The 12758-nt window shown below is 36.6% G+C and overlaps 1 protein-coding gene across 6 annotated transcripts in view; it reads right to left on the minus strand.

Annotated features, from left to right (window-relative positions):
• The window catches only part of CNOT6L (CCR4-NOT transcription complex subunit 6 like), a 122866-nt gene that overhangs the window by 16456 nt on the left and 93652 nt on the right, over positions 1 to 12758 (minus strand). For all 6 annotated transcript variants that reach the window (XM_032633758.1, XM_032633757.1, XM_032633754.1 and 3 more), the window contains 2 exons: positions 3998 to 4149; positions 731 to 958 (listed from right to left, as the gene is read on the minus strand). In XM_032633758.1, coding sequence (XP_032489649.1) covers positions 731 to 958; positions 3998 to 4149 — 380 coding nt within the window. The remainder of the gene's footprint in view (positions 1 to 730; positions 959 to 3997; positions 4150 to 12758) is intronic.

The raw sequence follows: 12758 nt of genomic DNA on the forward strand, positions 1-12758 counted from the left end.
AAGTAGTTAAGTGGAGCTCAAGAAGTAATGTGAAATCCTAAGATAATTTTGATTACTCTTCTGCACCTAATATCAGAATTCAAGCATCATTTAATGAATTCACTTAAAGGTTGCCAACATTATTAAACTAGATAGCTACCTGTGCTGAATATTTTCTGGTTGCTTCTTCAGGTCACCCTTCTCCACTGCATTCTGTACGGCAGGAGGCTGACCTTTACTTGCATCAACTGCAAACCCCTCCCCGCTCTAGCTTCTAGTTGGATTTGGTCAATGGACAGCAGTGGCGAGAGATCAGAGGACAGTAGCAGAGTGAGGCAGGGATATACATTCCCCTGGCTTGTCAGTTTGCAAGGGATTGATCGCATCCCAATTCAAATCCATCACTCCCATTACATGGCCCTCTCCTCGTAACTATTTTTTCCAAGTTCTGATAACAGCTCCCACCACTTTTCCCCCTTAGGTGTACAGGTGGTGAAGGGTCCCTATCTCCCCTAGTAACAGCGTACTGCATCACTCATTGTTTTGTGTCCCTAACCCTGCACACATCTTTGGAAACAGCTTAACTAAATAAATTCTCCTCAATTACTCCATGTCCCATTCCTGGGATTCTTACTGATACACTCTCTAATTTAGAAGAGAAAGTCTCTACTCAAAAGTTAAGAGCTAACTGACCTTTCACCTAGAAGTAAAAACAAAACTGAAAGCGAAGAGGAAATGACGTTATAAATACCTGAATCTGGCAATGAGTTAAGATCTGCACATAGCACCAGCGGGATGGAATTAGGATCTGCAGTTGGGCTGCCAGGCCTACTTGAGGCTTTCTCCAGAATGTTTTTAACCTCTGAGACAAACATCATGGTCTGAATGAGTTTCACATCAGAATACTCTGGGTCCCAATGCATGTGGGCATTTGCCACTATAAGCAGCTGTTTGTCTGCAGCATGAATAGGCTTCATACCTAAATTTAAGCATTAGGGAAACAAAGGTTAAGATTATACTTTATGTATCAAAAAAGCAGTATCTTAAGGTTTTCTCCCCCAAACCCATAACCACTTCTTTATTCTTTTCCATTCATTTATATTTCCCCCTTTATCTCATAAAGTAGTTCTTAGAAGCTAAAGTGCTGAGATTCTGGTAATCCCAACATGGGGGTCGACAAACTGCAGCCCATGGGCTAAGTCTGGCCAACCACCTGTTTTTGTACAACCTGCATGAGCTAAGGCTGGTTTTACATTTTTAAAGATTCTACCAAACATTTTTTAGAAGATTGTGATAGAGGCCATATGTGGCCCTCAGAGCCTAAACTATTAACAACCTGGCCCTTTACAGAAAAAGTCTGCCAACTCCTGCTCTCTACCCAAGTTAGGAACTATACTGTGATGTAACCAACAATTAGTTAGAGTACCTTGATTTGCTGAGCTTAGTGTGAACAAGCAGCTTAAATATCTCTGTCATTTAAACACCACAATAACCTAGTGAGGTAGGTTTTCAGTTACTTGAATCACCTAAACCTTAATTTAAGTTCTTCCTACTGCCCAGTACGTATTCACCTTGCATTTCCTGAGCACACCAGTGACAGGGTCAGCAGTAAGAGGCAGTAACATTATATTAACCTATACAAAATAAAGTAAGGCAGTGAATTTGCTATGAATCTGCTACCAAAACAAATTCATACCACACACCCAAAAGAAGTAATTTAAAAATTAAGAATTAGGGGGCTTCCCTGGTGGCGCAGTGGTTGAGAGTCCGCCTGCCGATGCAGGGGACACGGGTTCGTGCCCCGGTCTGGGAAGATCCCACATGCCGCGGAGCGGCTGGGCCCGTGAGCCATGGCCGCTGAGCCTGCGCGTCCGGAGCCTGTCCTCCGCAACGGGAGAGGCCACAACAGTGAGAGGCCCGCGTAACGCATAAAAAAAAAAAAAAAAAAAAAAAAAAAATTAAGAATTAGGGAGTAGTGTGCTCTCAAAGTCTGGACATGGGTTTCAGACTTGGCTTTATTACTAATTACTAACCTTTATTTCTAATCACTTAGCCATGCTGGTGTTCAGTTGAATACCTCATTTGGACAATGAGGTATTCAACTACAAAATCTCTAAGGTTATTTTTTCCCCTAAAATACTGTTTTATAATTCTGTCAAAATAAATATTAACATGGTGGATGAGGATAACACATTAAAAAACTTGCCCTTTCAAAGAGGCCATAAGCACCTCTGAAGGGGCAAACTGTGAAAACTGTGTACTGACAGAGAAAAAATATCCATAAAGTTTTTAAGGCTCAAAACTCAATATGCATGGTACGATGCCATTTAAATAAAACTATACACATATACGTTAGTAATGTGTAAAGAATGAATAAGAGTTACTCCGAGAGGGTATGAATAAGATGAAGGGACTCTCACGTTTTACTCTATGTACTTTTGTACTGCTGGAATATTAGATACATACAAAATTATTTTTTCTATAGAATTTCTATAAGTATCTCTTAACATTTTCTATTAAAAATATAAACTCTGCAGAAAGACCTGATTTTCTTAGCCTACTATTTTGGTAAAGTTTCCGTCTTACCAAGCTATAATAATGTTGAGTAAACAAATAACTGAAGTATCTTTCATATGTGACAGAAATGGTCATTTTTAAAGCAATCTGATCGTTCTCTAAGCTCTCTTCTTTCCCTAGGAGTTTTACAGTGTCACTTTTGGCTGTAGATTAAATGTTCACTATACTAAATATTAAAAACTTGCCCCTTCAAAAAGGCCATAAGCACCTTCTATAATATTAAATTACTCTTCCAGGAGTATAAGAGAGAGGTATTTCAGAATGTGAAAGTTTTAACTATATAATTTGTAATTACTCTTCTGCAAATTAAAAGGAGAGTAAAACTAAAAGAAATTCAATGTTCGCATTACCAGAAAAAAAGGTACCAAACTTTTGAGAAGAATGAGACTGGAAAGGACATAAAAGTCAGTAAAAATGGAGAGGCTACAAAAGAAGAAGGAATTTAAAATCTCACATCAAAGACTGATTGTCTTTGATGATGGATAAACTGAAGAACAGTGAGAAAAGGAGGTTTGACAGATACGCATGGTCTGAATAATTCAATCAGTACTTAAGGCAAAAATCTTTTCTTCTACAGGTAGAAAAAAAATCATGGACATATATACACTACCAAACGTAAGGTAGATAGCTAGTGGGAAGCAGCCGCATAGCACAGGGAGATCAGCTCGGTGCTTTGTGACCGCCTGGAGGGGTGGGTTAGGGAGGGTGGGAGGGAGGTAGACGCAAGAGGGAAGAGATATGGGAACATATGTATAGGTATAACTGATTCACTTTGTTATAAAGCAGAAACTAACACACCATTGTAAAGCAATTATACTCTAATAAAGATGTAAAAAAAAAAAAAAGCCCTGATGTGGTCTTGACACCTTCTCCTTGCTCTTACCTACAATATAGTTAAGTAAACAATGAAATACTGAAAGGCAGGCAGTAGAGAGGGGGAAAAAAAGGTCTGGATATGCAAAGTACATAATGAGTTTTTTACTTTGAAGGAAGCTATAAATATCTAAAGTGGAAAACAAAAGTACCAGGTAGATAAAAGATGCCGCTCTTACCCTGACAATGACTGAGATATAACAAAGAAATTAGAGAAAGTGTGCCAAGTACTTAACCTTAAAGACAAAAGATTTCAGTCAAGAAGCTAAAAATATGGCTGAAAGGAGAACCAAATCATCATAATTTCCAAATTCAGCTTAAAACTATTCTTATTTCAAATAACCTTTTGGAATTAATGGCATAGTAAAGACTTTTCTTTTTACAGATTACCTGGCAAGTAATATTCCAAGATATAGATGACGCTTTACACAATTAGTGCTATTTTCCAGCCTGTTTCCCTTAACTTTCCTCAAAAGACAAGAAAATAACTACGCAGTCAATATCAGCAAGACTCGCTGCACTTCAGATGGTGTTTATTTTTTGTAAGAATATTTTAAACTGCACTCACCTGCTCCAAATAGTTCTTTGTGGACCTCTAATACCACAGCGACACCAATATTATCTTTTGTCATCACTCTGTTCAACATAGCTTCGGATCCATCTGAATTAGCCATTGCCACTTGGTTAAATTCCACTGTATGCTTCTGCACCAATGTAAATCTAAAAGGTACAATGCATTAGTATTATGTTATTAGATAATTGGACTATCACGCTAAAAGCCATTAAATGAAGGGAGCACAGGATATGGATGCTACTCATTGATCTCCCTAGTCACTTTCTAGCTGCAAGAGGCCTTGTGATATAGTTCTGGCCAATGAGAGGAAAAAGGTCTGATTACTGGAGAAACTTTCTTGGAAGTGCCACCTAGCAAAGATGGTGTGTGTGCATGTATGTGTATGTGTGTATTCCTTTACCCTTTTATATCTCTGCCCCTGTGGTGAGAAACAGGAAGGTAAAAAACAGCCCACTCTGAATGGAGAAGCAGTTGAACCAGTTCTGGACTGCCATTTTTGGATTTCTTGTGTGAGAAAATTACTCTCCTCCGACTTCTTTAAGCTACTGCTGGGATTTTCTGGTATTCAAAGGTGAACACAACCTTAACTAAGTCAGCAGATTAATAAGAAAGAACAGCAAGAGGGAGGGGATATGGGGATATATGTATATGTATAGCTGATTCACTTTGTTATACAGAAACTAACACAACAATGTAAAGCAATTATACTTCAATAAAGATGTTAAAAAAAATAAGAATAAAATCTACCTACCCTGTTTGCAGTTTTATTCTCACCACATCAAGAAATCTGTCAAGAAAATGCAGGGACACACCCTTATCTCGGCTAAGTCGAAGCCGATTTTTCCATCTGGCTTTTACCAGAAAGCTGGAATTAGGTGAATGTAAGTGAACAGAAAGAAAGATTCTATAAGATGAGGAATGGCTCTCGCTGTGATTACAGCTTCTGCATCTGCACTAATATTTCTTTTCCTTAGTGCCAAAGTATGTATTGTAGCATTGTAGGATTTAATAGAATTGAGTCTAGCACTGTCATTTAATAGCAGTATGACTTTGGTCAAGCCATTTAACCTCTGTCAGCCTAGTTTTATTAAGTTTGTGAAGTATTTATAAACAACCAAAACCTACTAAATATACTGTCTACCTTTCACTAGGTTTTAAGTGGAGAAAAGACATCTTTGCTCTTATAAAAGGTCCCCACCCCATCTTCCTCCTAGCTTTGAAAGAGAAGCCTGCACACATTCCTTCAAAAATACTAACATCTTACTGTGTTGCAGGGCACTGCTAGATGAAATAATACTCCTCTCCTTGCTCCAATTCTGAACGTCTCAGATGCGCTGAGAAGAATAAAAGGTCGGGTCAGGTGCCTACTCCTAAGCCAGAGTGATTAAAGGGAGAGTAGTTTGCACCCTCTACCTTAAAGAGGGGATATTTAAACTGAAACATGAAGGATGAGGAACTACCAAGGTGAAGAATGGAATCAAGAGCATTCCAGACAGAGGAAGAAGTGAGAGGTCCTGTCAGCAAACAACTTTGTATGTTTATAGGTTAGAAAGGAATGGAAGGGTAGAAATGGTGTTGGAGATTAAGAGGAAGAAGACTGACTGAACAGGTTCTAAGCAGGGATATGTTATTATTTGATTTATATTTTTTAAGATCACTGCAGCTGCACTGTAGAGAATGAATTACAGGAGCCAAAGTTCAGGAATTATGAGAACAATTAGAAAGTTTCTGAAGTTGTTTGGATGACAGATGATGGTGGCTTAGGCTAAGGCAAGAGAAATAAAGAGAAGTAGGCAGATTCAAAATAAGTTCTACAGCTAGAATTGATCATCCTCCATATCAGACTTTTAAAGATGTCTTTAAGCAGTGGAATACCTTTTTCAAACAATTTCTGGTAAGATTCTTATACATAAAACAGATAAAGGCAGTATTAGGTTTAAATAAATCAATCACTGAAAATGATGAATCTGTTTTGATGATTATAAAAATTTGAAATCAGAGGGTATAGATGATAATTATAGTCATATCAGTCTCAGTACCCAGTTTATTTCTCTATTCTGTTTTGGTTACACAGCATTAATAATAAAAATCCTGATTCACACAGACACACAGATACAAGTGGTAAATAACTGACTTTGAACTCAGAAAAAGCAAGCAGGCAAAAACTCAATTCAGAGGTCTGCAACAAGTCAACTAAGCAGCATATCAGGAACATGTTATCAATTTCCAAAGTGTTAAAATTTGATATTTGAAACATCTGAGTGAACATGTTATTTTTAAATTACAGTTTAATTATTTGTATTTAATTTTTGAAATATCTTGTAAATATTAACTCTTAAGGCTTATTTATAGGAACCTAGGTTTCTGTAGGAAAGTTTGAAAATCCTATTTGTTATATTTTTAATATTGGAATATTTTTCTTCTACCAAAGTCAGGCTATTATTTGGTAGGGGTTCTAATAATTAGATATTCGCCCCCCCATATCTAATATCTAATTATTAGAACTAATATATCTAATGATTAGAATTGTCTAATTATTAGAACTGTCTTCCCTAACTAAAATTTGTTTCCCTGTATCTTTCTTCCATCAAAACTAGATCTACATCATTTCTTTACAGGAATATGGAATTTCTTTTCCATTTGACACTACTTTAAATATCATCCCCAAGTCTTCTCCAGAAAAGAAATCATCAATTCTTTATATGATATATGGTGTAAAACAGTTGTTCATTTGAAAAACTCAAGTTCACCCAAAGGTGCAGTACCTAGAACTGGGCAAAAATGAACTACTGCCTTCCTCATTTTGGACTGTATTTTTGTTAATAAAGACTGAAATTGCACTTGGGGACAGCCATGCTATTTATAAGCCAAATAAGTACTTAATATATATCTAAAACTTTCTGGTTCTTTTAGCTCTTAAACCAGGTCCCTTCAGTCCTGCATTTATAGATGCTTAAAAACAAACAAGTGAAAAAATGATTTTATTAAGTTACATGTTTATTATAGAGATTTGGGGATGAGTTAAAAATATAAAGAAAATTTCAAGTCACTTGCAATCTAACACCCCCATCAATAAGTCAATATATTTCCCCAGACTTTTCTCCATGCACGTGCACACAAACATTTTTTATACAATTAGAATAATACTCTAGGTCTATATTAATGAACATTCTACCATGGATGTTTCCCTATAAAATACTATATGTTTCAAAAATCAATTTTTATGGTTGCATTATAGTCCACTATACAGATTCACCATAATTGAACTATTCTGTGTTGGACATTTACTTCTGATATGAGCTATTATAACTAATGCCGTTAGTTATCGTAATTAACATTTAGTTTAGTAATGAACTTTTTTGCATATAAATATTCTTCTGTGCTCTCAAATAATTTTACCTCTTCCTCTTTTCTTTCCTTTAATAATCTAAGAGTAGCAGACTTTATTTCTGTTGAGTATCATTTCATGAGCTTCTGCCCATTAGTTCACCCATTCAGATATTAAGGGTACTGGGAAACTACATTCTGTTTTTCCAAAAGATTAAATATCCCTGCCAGCTTTTCAGTTTTTATAAATTTTACATGTATATATATGTCTTCTCTTAAATAATCAAAATTCTCAATAGGACAGTACAAATAATAATAATAAAAAAATAAGGGGTCCGTTATTGAGGATCCACTTTGTATCAAGACCTGTGACAGGTACTTCATACATATTAGTCCTAAAATTTGTTAAAACTTTGCAAAGGGGTGGACATGAAGAGATGCTGCCCAGATTCCTCATCAATCCTTCAGGAATTGCTCCAGTTGCAGAGAGCTGCCTCACCAAGGTCAAGTATTTCTGGGAGTGGCACGTATCCAATTACAGATCAAAAGCAAAAGATAAAGGTCTGGGAATTTTGGTCCCTCCTGGGTTAACTCTCACAGGCCATTTCAGCTCTAAAGCTACAGGGTGGGGTCAGCTGAGGCTGTCGGGGTCTGCAACACAGCTCTACTCTCTAGGCTAATTTCTGCTTTTTCCCCTTCCTTTCCACAGCTGTTGATCCTTAATAAACTCCTAAACACCAAAGTAACTTGGAGTCTTCTTTCTGGAGAACTCAAATTGCAACAGACAGTATTACTATTACCATTACAAAGATGAGGAAAACTGAGGCTCGCCAATTTTTTGAAAAATGAAGTGGTTTATTTGTCCCCAGTATATTAGGACTTTTCCTATACACCAATATTCATGCCATCTATTGGGTTGGCCACGAAGTCCGTTCGAGTTTTTCTGTAACATTTTATGGAAAAAACCCGAACGAACTTTGTGGCCAACACAATGCTCTTCTAATCATACTTTGGCAAGATATTTTAATACTATGGGGACATGGGATATAATGATATTGATATGGAAACCTAACTAGTTAAGGCACTTTAGTGACTCTCTTGGCTTACCAATCTCTTCTTGGTTTGCCAATCTCCTCCTTACCTGGTCTTAGTCTTTCCACTTTGAAAATAATTCTCCTCAACAGAGACCATGAAAGCAACATAGAAGTTGCACACCCCTGGTTTTTTCTTGATTGTCAATTAGTGATGGCACAAGCCACACAGGTATACCCCTTTACAGTGCACATGTTACTTAAAATATCCTCCTCGTTGCCTTAACACTTTCACCCAATTTTCCCTTTTTCTTAATTTTCATGGCAAAGAACATAGGTTCATGAACTCTTTTTTTTCAATACATACTTGGTTATTGACTTTTTTAATCAAAAACAACAACAACAAAAAAAAAACCCAAAACAAAAAACACTCCTTTTAAAACGAATCCTGAACAATTACCCTACCCGGTCATTAGATGCCTCCAACTACCCCTCCAACTTTCTTCCTCATTGTTAGTATAATTTATAATTGTATTGCCCTAGTTTTGACTTTTGAAACTTCCCAATCTTCTTGAGGTATCTGCTTTATAATGTCTTTGGTTTCAAAAAGTTCAGAAAAATAAAACCAGTTTTCCTAAATAGAGCACATGTCATTATAACTTACACCTCCCTCCTTGGGGCTTAGAGATACTAAAAGGGTCAGAGTTAGATGCTCAATTTTATTATTTCAGCTTCACCAGTAGTTGAAGAACCAAAGAGATAGTTGAGAAGTAAGGAAAAGAAAATTCCTTCTTTCCAGTGAGAATTAAATAAGAGCATAGATATACTTCTTGAACCATAAGAACTTTTCAGGGACTCTGCCTTTAGAAAATGAGATTTCTAGGACCAGAATAGGGAGTTATAATCTCCTATAACTTATCTTGTGTTTGTGTTTATTTTATACTATATTTATAATACATTTATAAAATAGTAAGAAATAGTTATCCATATTCTATCCATACTACTTTAGAACAATACTACTTCTTACTTTCTCCCCTCCTACCTACAACCAAATAACCTTCACTCTGCTTCTACTTTCTGTTAACTACGACCCTTTCTGATCACATTAAACTCACTCTTAAACCTAAACCAAATAGAAGTTTTTATTGTATATTCAGCATAAGATGCTATAAAATGTGTTCTTAGGTCCTTTCAAGTAATCATGGGAGTGCCAGAAAACAATTTGCTAGAAAAGGTAAGCTTAGAGAGTGAGATAAATAGGGAAGAAAAGAGGATATTCACCATCCTACCTATATTTGTACAACTCTTTTAACCACTAAAAGCACTTTCACATTCTTGATCATTTTAGCCCCATAAGAAACCTCTGAAGTTAGGCAGAACAGTTATTATCATCCATACTGGAAAGGTAAAGGAAACTGGCATAAAGCAATAATTTTATGTTTCAGATTAAATTAATGGGAAAGCTAACACTGGAAACCAGAAACCACAATCTCAGATTTTAAAATTCTAAACACAACCACCACCTATGACAGAAAAAAATAGTAACTGAGAAACTATAGTAAGACAGGATTATCACAATAGGTCATTTTGGGACAAAACTATAACCTCTGAATGACCTCTTCTCAACCACAAAGCCACCTGTCGTAACATAGAAGGAAAAACAAGGACTTGGCCTTACCTGGTACCTCTGAGACAAACAGCAGAGGCAATACAGTAAGGACTAAGCACCATGACAACCTAGTTCCCAGTCCTATTGGAAGAGACTGCCTCTTCACAGTGTAATGGTCACACTGTTCTACAACTGCTGTTTTCATCTTTCCCTTTCTCACTGATTTGAAACAAAGCATGATCAGATCAGAATTGCTAACCTCAGGAAAAGCAAGTAAGTCTAGATCTGGTTTCAGCTCCATTTTTCAACATTTTGGATTTCTTCAAATTGCGTATCGGGCTCCAAGACTCCATTTCTACTAACTGTTTAGTCTATAGGATAAAACATGGGAAAGAGAAACTTTCTGACTCTAAAAAACTTATCTATAGTAACAGTCTCTTCTTACACACACACACAAAATACAGACCTATATGTATATGTCTGTTTTATAAAATATTTTGCACTGAAGAAAACACTTATTAAGATAAAGGACAAAGAAAAGGTGATTTCTGGCATCTTATCAACCCAAATTTCTATTTTCTGGTATCTTAATGCACCTAATTACCCCAAAAATGATGTTCATAATGACCAAAAGGTGCTACCAAATCTTGAAGTGCCTTCTGAATCCCCAAAGATTAAACTAGAATGTATACAATATAAAGTATAATGTATAAAATATAGGGGTTGGGCTTCCCTGGTGGCGCAGTGGTCGAGAGTCCGCCTGCCGATGCAGGGGACATGGGTTCGTGCCCCGGTCCGGGAAGATCCCACATGCCGCGGAGCGGCTGGGCCCGTGAGCCATGGCCACTGAGCCTGCGCGTCCGGAGCCTGCGCGTCCGTGCTCCGCAACGGGAGAGGCCACAGCAGTGAGAGGCCCGCGTACAGCAAAAACAAAAACAATATAAAATATAATGTATTCTAATTCTCTGAATATTGGTCTGTGTCCCAGCCATTACTAAGCAATATACTATCCTTCCATCATGATGGATAAGAGATTTTTATTATAATATTTTGCTAAAAATAGTGATTATTATAGTTTCCATTTATTGTTACCCATTCTGTACCACTGTTTTCCATGAAGGGAAAAAAATTTCATCAATGAAGATGAGAAATTATCTGATACTCTGGTTTTAGAAGATTAAGACCTTGAGAATGAGTAGAGAGAATTGAAGCACTCTTCTACAGCTATCTTTTTTTTTTTTTTTTTTTGCGGTACTTGGGCCTCTCGCAGTTGTGGCCTCTCCCGCTGCGGAGAACAGGCTCCAGACGCGCAGGCTCAGCGGCCATGGCTCACGGGCCCAGCCACTCCGCGGCACGCGGGATCCTCCCGGACCGGGGCACGAACCCGCGCCCCCTGCATCGGCAGGCGGACTCCCAACCACTGCGCCACCAGGGAAGCCCTACAGCTATCTTTTAACTGTTAGTCTTGTAAATCATATAAATTCTCTTACAAGGTAATACACAAATATGTACAAATGAGAAAATAAGCCCAGAAAGGGTAAGTGACTCATTCAAGATTATACAGCTACATAAGCAGGAGAACCACCTGGCTTCCAAACAGTCTTTTCTTTGCACTGCATCATTTCTCCAATCTGAAGAAGAAGTAGAAGAAATGCAGCATAGTATACTTTGCGTTAAATTCCAAATAGTTTGGCATTGGACAGATAACATGACATCAGCAAGTTATCTGGCACTGTTCAAAACAGGTGGAATTTAACAACATATCACACTCAAGGTCTTCATCTGTTGCTGGATCCATGTTACTATTTAGGCAAAAAGTTGAAGAAGGAAAGAAATGCAAATGATGCATCGAAGTATTTCCTAAGTATTTATCTCTTAACTAATTTACAGCATTTTTAGTAATTCAAGTATCAGTTTTCAAATACTTGGCTGTTTAAAGTTTCCTAGACAATTGTTAGTTCAAAATCTTAGTTACCTCTAGTAAATTATCAAGGCATTTTAGATTTTCCTCTCAAAACTGTAAAGGGAATGAAAAAAATTTTATGTATTATCATCTTTCAGAAAGAAACAATGGCAAATGGAAAAACAGATTGATGTTACATGTCTCAATGTTATCAGTAATTCTTTTTTTAATTATGGTGTTTCAAGGAAATTTGTGCGTGAATACTGGTAACAAATATCAAATTCAAGGCAGTATTTCCCAAATGAGGTAACCTTTTAATAGGTACAAGTGATATTGGAAGCTGAAACAATAAGTCTAAAGATAAACAACAAGGACATACTATATAGCACAGGGAGCTATACTCAATATTTTGTAATAACCTATAGAAGAACCTGGAAAAATATATATATATGTAAAACGGAATCACTTTGCTGCACACCTGAAACTAACACAACATTGTAAATCAACTATACTTCAATTTAAAAAAGTAATAAATATTAAAAAAAAAAAGAAATCTAAAGATGCAGTTTAGTACAGTGGTTAAAAGCATTGACTGTGAAGCCAGATAATCTCTATGTCTTGGTTTCCTCATCTATAAGAATGAGGAAATAGCTCTATTCCTACCTCTGAGGATTGCTTTAAAAATTAAATAAGATAATCAGTATAAATAAAAGAAAACGGGGGACATGTAAACACTATGAAAGTAATAGCTATTGTTATTCTAAAATTTGTTAAAAAAAAAAAATCAGCAACCCACTAGAAGAATTTAGCATATCCTGACCTCAAATACTTCAGGGCCCTGTACTAATTATTAAACAAATGAAAAATCTCTATTAAAAAGTCACA

This window comes from Phocoena sinus, chromosome 5 (genome assembly GCF_008692025.1).
Source record: "Phocoena sinus isolate mPhoSin1 chromosome 5, mPhoSin1.pri, whole genome shotgun sequence".
Lineage (NCBI taxonomy): Eukaryota > Metazoa > Chordata > Mammalia > Artiodactyla > Phocoenidae > Phocoena > Phocoena sinus.